Below are 12325 nucleotides of genomic sequence, written 5' to 3'. Positions count from 1 at the left end.
CCAATGCACACATGTGGCAACAAGCTTGCACCCCACAACCTGCCAAGCAGGACAAGAAAAACCAGCAAGGGATGGAAACCACATTCCCAGTGTGCAAGGGAAAAGGACCCAGAAAACAGTTGATGACATCCCTGTTGGTTGTCACCTTCCCCTGCCAGCGGTTCCTCACTGACTGTGGGCGAGCTTCCCTGGCATTGGGATGGTCAGCATGGCCCTTCTTTGATGCTGAATCTCCCTGCGGGCATGGGACATGGTGGGGTAGGAGAAGGAGTTGCCCCATGGAAGACTTCACACCTCCAGCAGCCCCATGGTTTATATTGAAAATAGAAACAGAAACCCAACACCAACAATATCCACCCCTTGGCAACATCCAATCTCAATAACACTGTGCTATTATTATACTCTGCAATTAAGTGATAAGCTATAATTGCCTTATCTGATGGAGCTGGGCACGGCAGCTAGGCAGGAGCTGGCCTCTGAATCCCTGTCCCGCTGGCAGGCAGGGGTGGGTTGGGTTTATGGATGGAAGGCATCACCCCAGGCACTTTAGAGTCCCCCATTCAAAATCCTCCTTGGCAGACAGATGGACAGACAGGACCCCAAAGAAGTACTGGGTTTCTTCACCCCAAACCTGGGTCAACAGCATCACCTCTATGCCTGTGTGCTGCCTCACTTCTATCCCCACAGACTACGGTCGGTATCCAGTGAAGGTACTGGTGGCCTCCTCCAACTTCCAACCAGAAGATGGTCTGCTCTAGCCAGGATGGAAGCACATGGGAAAAAAATAGGGCAGCTTTTAATCCATTCTTCTTGCAGGGAGGTAGAGGCAGATGGTTGAGAGACCAAAGTGCAAACCCATGTCACCAGCTGCTCCCCAGCCCTCCCCAGCCCTGCTTCAGCATCCTGTGAGCAACCTGTGGCCATGCAGCCAGGAGAGCCTGATAACAGCCAGGACACATTGAGAGCAGCCCCCCAGGACAGGATTTGGCACACTCAGCTGATCCCACTGGATCAGGGTACTGCTTCTAAAGGAGGCAACCGTGGTTTCCAAGCCCAACATCTCAGTGTACAGCTCTCAGGCCATAGCAAGTCCAGCTTGGTGTTTTCATCCACACATTCAACACCTCTGGAAGAGCTCTGATGGGCCACGGCATCTTACCCAACAAAACCAGCCCTGATTTAATTTGTTCTCTTAAGCTTGGTGTCCCTGCATCCTTATTCTTGCCGTTTTCCAAGTCCTTCAGTACCCGACCTCAGCGCCTGACCCCACGAGCTTTCGGCAGAGCCGTATTCACCAGCTGTAGCAAAGAAAAACAAAATCCTCCCAAATCCTCCCCACGTGACCATTTCCCAAATATCCCCCAATCTGCCCAGCCAGCGAGGCCGCCAGCTCCCTGCATCTCCAGCCCAGAGGCCACGGTGAGGGGTGCCGGGTCCACACTGTGCCCCTCTCCCTGGGCCAGCGGGCTCCCGGCAGGGTTCAGCCACAAGAGAGGCCGATGCAAATCCCATCGTTAGCATTCTTTCCGTTTTAATAACCCAAGGTGTTACCAGCAACAGTGTTACTGATTTTTATCTCCGCAACAGCGCCTTTTAAGCGTTCCAATTTGTTTTTCTTGGAGATCTCATTTTGTTTTATTAAAGCTGACACCGAAGAGGGAAAGGAGACATTCTGGGCCCCGAACACAAATATCCCGTTTAAATAACCCCGTATTATTTTCTTGGAAACGCTTCTGCTTTGACTTTAATTAAGCTCTCCCCGGGCTCGCGAGCTTGGCGTGCTTGGCTTTCAGGCGAGTTTAATCCCAGACAGCCCCAGTGCTCCCCACTTCCATTGCTTACACAAGCCTTAAGAAATAAACTCGGGTTTGCTAAAATACGTGCATTAATAGGTGGCCTGCCATCAAGAACGTCTTGGCATTGTCTCTTTGCTATCAGCGGACCATAGAGTAAGAGCGCAGCCCCAGCTGCCCTGCTCCCTGCAGCACCAGACCCGAAAACCAGCTTTTCTCTCTTATTTTTTTCACTCTTTTCTGCCATAACAATGCTGGGTATGGAATGGGGAGATCCATCCCTAGTACCTGACCATGCCCCAGAGCTGTCCAGGCTATCAGAGGCTCATCCACCAGCTCAGCTCCAGTGGCCACGGTGCCACTGCTAAGCCTTGTGCAATCGCATTGGGTGCTGCTGTAATATCAACAATTACCCCCCCCCATAGTAGAAGCGCTTTAGGATGATTGCAAGGTTAAAACACTCCAAAAGTTGGGAAATCCCAGGAGGGAGCTTGTCTGGGCATCATCTGGTGCATACCCATTATGTAATTACCGTCAATCTTTAATCACAGATGAGGTTTTTTTTGCCATCGGACCCGATTCAGATGGAGCACAGGAGGCACAACCCTCACTTAAGGAGCTGCCATTCGGTTTGGTTTCCACTTCGGTGGGCCCCAGTGTGCTGTGAAACGAGCTCCTTCTGCTTCACACAAGGTTTGTGCGAACCCTCCAGCCCAAACTCCTGGCTTCTTGGCAAGCATCAACACAGCCACTCACGCAACATCCCCCCGAGAGGGAAGGATTTCATCTCCCTTTTACGCACAGGAGCTGCGGGCGGACAGATTAAGGCCAAGAGCTTGAAACAAAGCCTTTGTTTTGGTGCCTGACGCAAGATGGCCAAGAAAGGGGCTTTTGGGGATGCCACTGGGCAGGGCAGGGGGACTGCAAGTCCCTGTTCCAGCTGATCCATAGGGATAGGGTGATGGGTGGGTGCTCAAAGCAGGACCCTTCACTGCAGGCACTGCAGGGGGGTTGCTTCTCCTCCCCAGGGAGGGCCCCAGTGTTTGCCCAGGGCAAACCCCAACAAGTCAGCCCATGCAGCGAGCGGCAGCACGTGGGGCTTCCCTGCTCCAGGGAGACGGGCTGCTGGCCCTGCTCTCTGCTCTGCACCAGGGAAAGAAAGACAAAAACCATCACTGAGCTGCTAAATCCAAACCCAGAGCCAAAACCCCCACCCAAAGATGGGAAGAAACAGGGTCTTGGTGAGCTCGGCTCCTCCACCACAGGGTTTTGCAGACCAGATGCTCCCACAGCCATGGTGCTGGCAACACCAACCCCAAAACACCATCTCCAAGGTTCCTGCACTGGGACACAGTGCTGAGAGCTTATATCGCAGCAGTGTGGTGCGATGCTCTTCTGCCTGTGTCCCATGGGATGCAGGTACGGGCTATCCCCAGGCTGATGCTCCCATGGAGTGTGCAAAGCAAAGGTGCAAAGAGGTGATGGGGTTGAACTGCCAGCATGCCATTACCATCCTCTCGCCCACCTCACACAAGCCAAAAAGGTTGCCTGGAGCGCCCTGAGTTGCTCCTTGCATGGAGGGCAGCACAGCACAGCTTCCAGGCATGCCCAAGACGAGTCCCAGCGAAGCAACCCGCCACAGGCTGTGACCTGGCCACCCTTCCTGAGGGTTTTCCCCTACGCTTCACCCCATTCTGGCTCTTGAGGGATGTGCTCCAGAGTGGGAAGCTCTGGAACCAGGTAAATTTTTAGGGATCTACAAGTAAAAGGGCAAGGTGGGGGAAAAAAGCCTGAAGATGTGCTGATGGAAAAGCCGCCCTCCATGGCTGCACCGCTGCCCGTGGGGTGTGCTTGACGGAGGATGCAGGAGCTTTGCTGCCTGCGGCCCATGCCCCGGGCAGGCAGTGGTGCGGGCAAGGGCGCTGCGGGCAGCCCCGCATCCCGCCTGGCCCGGGAGCTGGCAGGACCTGTTGTACGAGGTGCCTGGGAGAGATCGGAATGGCTTGCGCCTGCGAGGAGCGTGTTACAGCAATTCCCAGCACACGTCAGGAGGGTTTTGCAACCGCCCCAACTGTCTCGGGGTGGATGAACTGAACGGAAAGAGCCTGGAGTGAACTGAGCTCCGCAGCACCCGCGGCAGGCACCAGCAACGCCCCGGTGCGAGAGGCGGCAGGGCCCCAGGCAATGCCCAGCCCAGAACATGCCCCGCACCAGGCCCTTTTCCATAGGGATGAATGCCAAAAGGCAGCATTGCCTTCCCTTGCAATAAGGGCTAATTGATCCTTCGAGGAAGAGGAAGGGAAAGCCCAACAAATACCTGCTGTAATGGGTGCAGCAGCATTTTTCCATTGGCATACATGGTGGGGGTACCTAAGTCCACTTGCCCCTCATTGCCAGAGCAGGTATGGTGATGCCACAGGCTCATGGCTGTGGAAAGTCAAGGAAAAGTGATTCCCCAGGGAACCACTGGCTGCAAGAGGGGGGACACACAGCTACTGTCCCAGTTGGGAAATGCTGGCATCCTCCTTCATGCTTGCCTGGCTCATAGGAAACTCCTTAGAGGTTGACATCCCAAAAGAAGCGAGTGGAAGAGACTAAGGTATTAGGTGACATGCCAGAAAATTCCCTATGTCACTGAGACACCAGCCAAAAGTGGGCAAAACCCCAATTACTGAGCCAGGGTGAAGCCTCAGTGGTTGCCAGCATCAGGGGACTGTGTTGGAAGCCCACACTGGGGGCAGCAGGCAAGAATAAGCACATGCGGCACTGACTCAAAAGCCACTGAGGTCCCCGTCAGCTCGCTCGTGGCTTCGCCCTATGGCTGGCACATACCCCACAGTGCTTTAGCAGAGGTCCCAAGGAATCACCGGGATAAAAAGCAAGAAGTTACTCAGACCCTGTATCGAGATGCTGCTGACTGATCCGAATCCCTCTGGAGCAGCAGCTGCTGGTGCCACTGTCCCACTGGGATTGGCAACCTGTTGACATGATAAGAGCAGGGCTCCTACCCTGGGTTTACCCATATCCCCAGTGAGAATTTCCCCCCTACGGGATACAAAACCAACCTTGGGATGGTGGAAACCCAGGTTATTGCTCCTTTCTCAAACAGCCTACAGACTACACAGGGAGTTCGGCAGCCCCAGCTCCACATCCACGCCGCCTGGCAGTCTCCATCAGGCCACTGGAGTTTTGGGAAGACAGCTTCTCCCTCCCCTCCCCTCCCCTCGTACCTGGTGGGATGGGTGCCTGAAAGTGCTGCCCCACAAGTGTGATGAGCAGGGAAGGTGTCTGTAACACGTGGGATAAAGAGGGAGGGAGCCAGAGGAGCTGCCCTGGGACACGAGCGGGTGACAACGCCCGTGTGAGCTATGTGCAGCCGGCACAACGGGCACTGCAGCGAGGTCAGCAGTGCCTTCTGGCTACGAGGCTTCACCCAACCTGATGGGTCAGGTCTATTTTAAGGTGCTGGGTGTCAGACACCACAGCTGATGGTTGGCTTCCATCTGCTGAGGGTTTTTAAGTGGATTAAAGGGTGACTGATCAAACTCCTGGATTTCTCCCCAAAGGGGAACTGAAATTGCTCCTTTGCTGCTGTCCCTAAGCCCCATGGCATTGTACATCGCACCCTATCTCACCCCACACCTCTGCATCCATCCCAGCCCCTTCACCCTCCAACCCCTCCTCCTCTCAGCCCTGTCTCAGCGATGGAGCTGAAACCCAGCACCTTCACAGTTTAAACTAGGATCAAATCTCTGCAAGAAGGGGTGGTTTTGTTTGTTTTGTTGTAACTGAAAGGACCAAAAGAGAGACAACAAAGCCAAACCAATTGCACAACCCTATGCACCGCTTCATATACTGCAGCAAGGTCATGGGAGCTGCCACCACTTGAGGACAACGGCCACCGGGCAATACAACAAAGACTGGAGCATCTCCTTGGCTAGGTGGGAAAGTGTCTGTAACACTTGGAGGAGACTTTAAAAATGAATTCAAAGCCACTAAACCAGCAAGTGCGCTGGCTGGGAGGGCCCCTGCAGTCTCTAAAAACAAGAACCTCCCTTAGAAACAGTGCTCTGGCCTCCTCATAACCTCAATCGCTCCCGATGGCCCCAAGAAGCAGGTTTGATGACGCAACTGTGTTTTGTTTGCTTTTCAGGCTGCTTTATCTCACACGGCACCTTGCACACAGCTCGAGCCATGAAAACCCAGCTCCTCCAAAACTCACTCCCATTCCCTTGTGGTCAAGCTCCAGCTCCCAACGCAGTAGAAGCTGAGCTGGGAAGAGCCCAGCACACCAGCATCCCACTGTGGGAAATTCCCAGTAAAGCTGGAAAAGCTCCGTGGTGCCCTTTGCACTCCCCAGATAGCAGGGCTGGGTGATAAAGGGTACCTTTTTGGCTCTTTTTGACAGATTTACATCCCCATCCAGGCAATGTAAATACTGTTTATGAGAGTGCATCCCTCCTTGGGGTTAGGAAATGCAGAGGAGGGCTGGAAACCTGGTTGGACATGAGAAAGCCATCAGGAACGTCGAAGTCCACAGTGCCCTTGGCCAATGCATCTGTCAGATGGGGCCAGGGCAGCTCCCTGGCAATTAATTAAAGCTCCAAATCCTGTGGATTTAGGTAAGAAGGTGACAACCACAGCATCACCTTCAGGAGTCAGGGGCTTTCTAAGCACCAGCACTGGGTGATGACACCCACCACAGGTGTCAGACCTACCACTGGTTAGTAATGTATGTAAGAGTGTCCGTAAGAGCATCCTCACCCTTCCCAAACCCAAACCTCATACCTGGGGTAGGTGCCTTCCATTGCAGCAGGCTAAATGAAGTGCAGCTTCATGGCAGCAACCCCTGTTTGGTGTCACCCGGGCCATGGTGTGCTGCAGAAATTCAGCTGGGACCATTCCCAAGAATTACCTCTTGTGATTTATGCTCTCCTTGGGGTTTCCCTTCCCAGCTCCTAGTGCTCCAGCCACACTCACCCACTCTGGGACTCTTCTTCAGGCCAGAGAGGAGTCCTTGTCTTCTCTCCATCTTTCACTATGACTGTTAGCACTGAAATGCTTCATTTTCTCCAAGGAACAAACTCATTCTTACCAAGGCTCTGTTACAATACTGGAGTAAAACCAGCCTTTTCCAGCTAAGCTCACTGTCCTAAGGATGTGAATCAGTGCTCATGAAGAAATTCCCCCCTCAACAGATGGGAATTCAGGTATAAAGGTGACATCAGCTATGCCCTGGCCTCGTGGGCACAATGAGATATGATAAGCCCAGGGATATGGTCCATCAGCCCAGATTCCCTGGGCATGGGGTGCTCCATCAGCCTCCACTCTGCTAGACTAATGTGGGAAAGCTGCTCTCTAAGCTCCTGCACACAGGCCAGAGGATGCTGCTGGACACACGGATGTACTCAGAGGAGCTGTGGGTAAGCCAGACCAGCTCCTCAGGCCATCCTTCTAAGTGCTTGCAGCAGCATTTGCAGTGACCAAAACATTAAATATTAAGCAAAGAGAGTTAATCTGTACCTGGCCTATTGACACAAAGTGGAGGAGGGGAGAAGAAAAAGATAAAATTCTCTGTACAAAATCAATGTGTCTCTCCAGGCTGCCCCACCAGCACTTGCCAGACCTCCGAGCACGGCATCAGGGATGCATTTGGAGGAACAAGATGCACCAAGAGGTGCCACCCTTCCTGGCTCTCCCCAGGTAGCCAGAGTACCCACTGGGACTCTTGGGTGGCATGGGTGCAAGTGGGTGCTCCTGGGCTGAGAGCAAAGCCCTGGCTGGGGTCAGACTCACCTTCTGCTCACCTCTGCTAGGGTTGGGAGAGCATCCAAGCAGTGATAGATATCAATATCAGTGCCCGGTTAATGCTTACCAGAACCATTCTGCCACTCAAATTGGCTTTTTGGGGCTGGGGAAGATGAGCACACCGGGGCGGCTCAGCATCAGCCTGCACCTGCCAGGACCAGCACGGGAGCAGCCGTGTCCCATAAGATCCCTCAGCACCGGAACAAGCCTTGTACAACCGGAGGGAAACGCTACCATTCATTTCCAGGCAAACACTTTCAAGCATCACTCAGCACCTCTCCAGTGGAGCACACTGATTTTTTTCCTGCCTTGAGTGTTCACATGTATATTATTTTTTCATTCCAGCCCCAGCATTCCCCCCCCCCCCAACCCTTCATTTCCCCCCCCAAAAGAAAACAAACCCGAAAGCACAGAGTGTGCCTTGCAAAAGTCCTGGCACTGGCATCCAGTGGTGAAGGGGCACGCGGTGGTCCCAGCCAGCCCAGTGCTGCTTGTTGACATACGTGGCGCAGTATATTTCTTTAGACAAAGCAGCCTATGCATTCGATGCATTGTTGCGAGAGGGTTTGTTTTCAAAGCCTGACCCCAAACCTGAACTCCACAGATCCTGCATTTCCCAAGATCAAACGCGAGAAAACGTGACCAATGCAAACAAGAAATAAACCTTGATAATTATAGCCAAGTGCCTGGGCGGCTATTGTTTAGTGCAGACGAGCACCCGTTTTAGCATAAACATAACCCTATTTTTAAAGGGATGCCTCACAACATCACTCCTAATTTTGCCTCCGGATCTCCTCTTTGATACAAACCCCATTTTGTTCCTCAGTCCTGAGAACAGAGAGGAGATTTAAGAGCAGAGCCAAAACGCTAAGCGATGTGCCGAACACCAGTCTTGGACCATGTCCTCATCCCCTGGACCTGCTGGTTCACGGGAGACGAGGGGGAGCCCGGGGTCTGGCTGTTGCTGCAGCCAGCAGGAGCAGAGGGATGTCAGGGGACAGACAGCACCAGTCTTTTCAGGAAGGCCCTATCTATCACTTAGCACTTGGAAAGGAGATACAATATTTTCCTGATCGTGTTTGCACGCAAACGAGCGCCGCAGGGAAATTATGCAACCCTGAGCAGGGAGGGGTGGGAGCAAGGGAGGAAGGGTTGGAGGGGGGCCCCATGCTGCACCCCGCTGCCCTCAGCCCCGAGGTACCGCGCTGTGGCTGCAGATGGGCTCCATCACCACCTCCTCTCCCCTCCACCGCCGGAGCCCTTGCACCGCAGCCTCGGAGCAGAGATGCAACCCTCGCACGGCACAAGGGTTATTAATGGCCTCTTCATTAAGCACCCAGGCCAAAATGCATATATTCGTCACTCAGGCAATTTAATTACCGAGCCTGGATTCACCTCGCACACCCACACGATTTCTTTTTCGAGGCCTCTGTGCGGTCATAGCCATAAATAAATAGGGAGCAAGAGGCAAATGTCGACTCCTACAACCCCTGTCTTGGGCATGGAGCCTTTAAACCACCAGGACTTGCAGCATTTAATTTCTTTTGTTACCGCTTCTACCTTTAGAGCTCTGCCTTAGGCTTTCTAGATATGATCACAGAGAGCAGGAAACAGAGCGCTACGCGATGAGCTTCCTGGGGATCACACACACACACGCACACACATAACAGCCCATCAATCACTCTAATTACAACCGGCCACATGTCCTCAGCTCTCCGCAGCACTCCGTTACTGCCCATAATTACACGGTCACATCGTTTCTCCAGTAACAGTATCTCCGAGTTAATTTGTGATTGTAGCTGTGGTATATCTCATAGTGCATTTCATCAGCATGATCACTGGTCATGCATCAGCTGAGCAGAGGGAATGCAGGCAACACTGGTCCCCAAAATAGTAGTTTAAAGACTTCACACGCCCCCCCCCAGCACTACTGCTCTCTGCAGCACACTCACGCTTCAGTTTCTGACTCTGCCCATGTCCCATCCAGGGTGAGGACACACTACAAGCAGATTCCTCAACGCCAAGTGGTTTTCTCTACCCACCAGATAAAAGCAAGCTGGGAAATGGATGTTCATCATGAGGATGGATATAATCTTCTAGGGGAGGATACCAAGACCTAGGACAAGACTAGGCCTGCTAAGACCAATGTCCACCATGGACCACTGGGGACAAGCACCTCGTCAGGCTGATGTCCCACTGCCAAGTCTACTTAAACAGTGGGGTGTGCAATGAGAAACAGCCCTATTAACATTATACAGCCTTGACGCTGGCTGAGCCTGTTAGGTCCTATCAAACCACACAACTGGGTGCAGGTTGTGTGTCTTCCTATTACCAGGTGGTAACTACTGGAGACCTTGCGCCCTCGGCGCGGCCATGCAGGCGGCACTGGCAGACCTGCCCTATGTAGGCTTTCCCACCAAATCGATGCAACTTGAAGAAGGCGCGTTGGTGAGGCTGATGCTCTCCTGCAGCCACCCCCGAGAGCGATCCAGCAGAGAAGACAGACAGACAGATAGACAGACAGCTTGAAAAACCCGTAACAAAATGACAGGGATAATAAAAAATAAAGGGGGTGGCTCACACACACACCAGCTGATTCACTAGCGTTGCTCTCCTTACTCCAAAACACACCAGGCAGGACAAGCTAAGGGCATGCTTTTCAGATGTATTAATTTTAATTGAGTACATAGGAGCTTAGAAACACATGATGTTGTAGGAGATAAATATCGCCACAACTACAAGGATGGAGGGGGCAGGGAGCAATCGCGGTTCAACACATCCGAGAAGGAGCTTTCAGCCGCGAAGCCACCTCGGTGCGCTCCGGGAAGCAGCGGCGGCCGAGCCGCACCTTCCCCCCTCCGGCCGCGGACCCGGCTCCGCTTCTGCAAGCTCCGGGAAGGGACCGAGGAGCCCGTACCTGTTTTGAACTCCAGCGCGGGGTCCTCATTGCCCTCGCCCAGGTCGCTCTGCAGCATCATGTAGAGGATCCCGAAGGAGTTGTGGATGCCGAAGATGGAGCCGTTGCACCAGGCGGCGGCGAAGACCACCACCCAACCGAAGCCACCCTCGGGGGGCTGGAAGGGCGCGGCGGCCCCGCTAGGCTCCTGCTCGGTCCCGGTCTCTGCCCCGGTCCCGGTGCTTGCCCCGGTTCCTGCCCCGGCCGGGGGCTCGCCCTCGCCCGCCGCCGCTACCGTCCCCTTCTCGTCGCGCTGCTCCATCGCGGCCGCGCTCCGGCCGCCGCCCGCAGCCCGACTGCCCCGCAGCCGGTCCCAGATGCCCGCCGCCCCCCCCGGCCGGCCCCCCCGCCCGCCCCCTCCTGCCGCAGCCTCACTCCCCGCCTCCCCTCCACCGCCTCCATCCTCCTCCTCCTCCTCCATCGCGCCGCTCGGCCCCCGGGTCTCTACCTGCGCCGGGGGGTGGCCCGTTCCCCCCCCCCCCGCTTCACCCTCCCCCTTCCCCGGGCCCGAACAGCGGCAGGAGGCGCTTCCCCGACACCGCCCTCGCTCGCCGCCCGCCCGCGGGGCTTAAAGGCGGCCCCGGGCCCGGTTGCGGCCCCGCATCGCCCGTCGGGCCGCCGCACCGCCTCCACCGCCGCCGCCGCTGCATCCTGCGGCGGGCGCAGCCCCGGGGCGGGCCGCAGCCAGCACCGCCCTCACCGGGCCCGGCCGGGGCGAGGGACACACCGGAGGCACCCGCTGCTCCCGCTACCCCCGGCCCGGGAGAGCCCCGGCCCCGCGTCCCGGCCGCCGGCTTGCGGGAGCATTCCGCAGGGGAACAGCCCGGCGGTGGGGCCGCTGATGCTGCAGCTCCTTCTGCCCCACCGGGGTACACAAAGCAGCAGGAACAGGCTGAGCGATAGCAAAACGCAGCCTCGATGAAGGAATTTATTATCTCGTTTCATGCCGGGTTGCCTGTGGGATCTTTGGCTCCCTGGCATCCCCTACCCCGAGAGGTTTGAGAACGTTTTTGTTACACCAGCAAGCTCCATGCTGTGAGGTGGGGAGGTGAGAAGCCTGCAACGTAAATCCCAGCAGCGGGATGCGGGATGTTCCCCAGGGCTGTGGGTCACCCGACGTTACCTCTGCGCTGTGGTTCACCGAGCAGGACGGGCAGGGATGCGGCAGGGATCTACTCTCACCTCGCTCTCTTTTTGCAATAAGCTCTCCCTTTTCTCTTCTTTCAATAAATAATTACAAACCCACCAATATATTAAAGCCCGTCTTTTCACACGCTGAAGGTATTTTCACTTTAATATATGCCAAGTCTAAGTTATTATTCTTTCTTTACCCTAATGGCTGTGTCAGTGTCAGATTCCTATCAGAGTGAAATAATACATCCCAACCTCACGCTGCTCTTTCTTTACCTCCAGGGGTATTAATTACCGTCGCCTGGCGAGGCAGCGGGGCAGGGTGCGGAGCAGGCAGCAGGCAGGGCCCCACTTCCAGCACCGTCTCCTCGCTTCTCCCGCCGCCGCAGAGCAGCACCGGCCCAGGGGCGGGCGGGCTGCAGGGTGGGAAGGCGTTTGCCGACGTGCTGCGGCTCGCCGGACCTGGCGAAGACCCTCCGGGACACGGCTACAGCCAGAAGAGCCTCTCCTCGGCCTGCCTGCCTGCTCCTAGGTGCGAATCACTGCCAGCTGCAGGTCTGCTCCATTGCCATCCGCTTTCTCCCCCCCAGGGATGAGGAGCAGTGAGTGATTCCCTCTGGCTCCCCGCAGCCTGCGT

The 12325-nt window shown here is 55.3% G+C and overlaps 1 protein-coding gene across 1 annotated transcript in view; it reads right to left on the bottom strand.

The window, feature by feature from the left end:
* The window catches only part of SLC16A2 (solute carrier family 16 member 2), a 34260-nt gene extending 23267 nt beyond the window's left edge, over positions 1-10993 (bottom strand). Inside the window, exon 1 of the mRNA XM_061347777.1 lies at positions 10519-10993. Within this exon, the coding sequence (XP_061203761.1) occupies positions 10519-10978 (460 nt within the window). The 5' untranslated portion in view covers positions 10979-10993. The remainder of the gene's footprint in view (positions 1-10518) is intronic.
* Positions 10994-12325: the final 1332 nt, after the last annotated feature.

Source organism: Neopsephotus bourkii, unplaced genomic scaffold, assembly GCF_033783945.1.
Source record: "Neopsephotus bourkii isolate Nb327-2 ecotype Australia unplaced genomic scaffold, CSIRO-AGI_Nbou_v1 NB_324, whole genome shotgun sequence".
Lineage (NCBI taxonomy): Eukaryota > Metazoa > Chordata > Aves > Psittaciformes > Psittacidae > Neopsephotus > Neopsephotus bourkii.
This window is presented reverse-complemented; position numbering and strand designations above follow the sequence as displayed.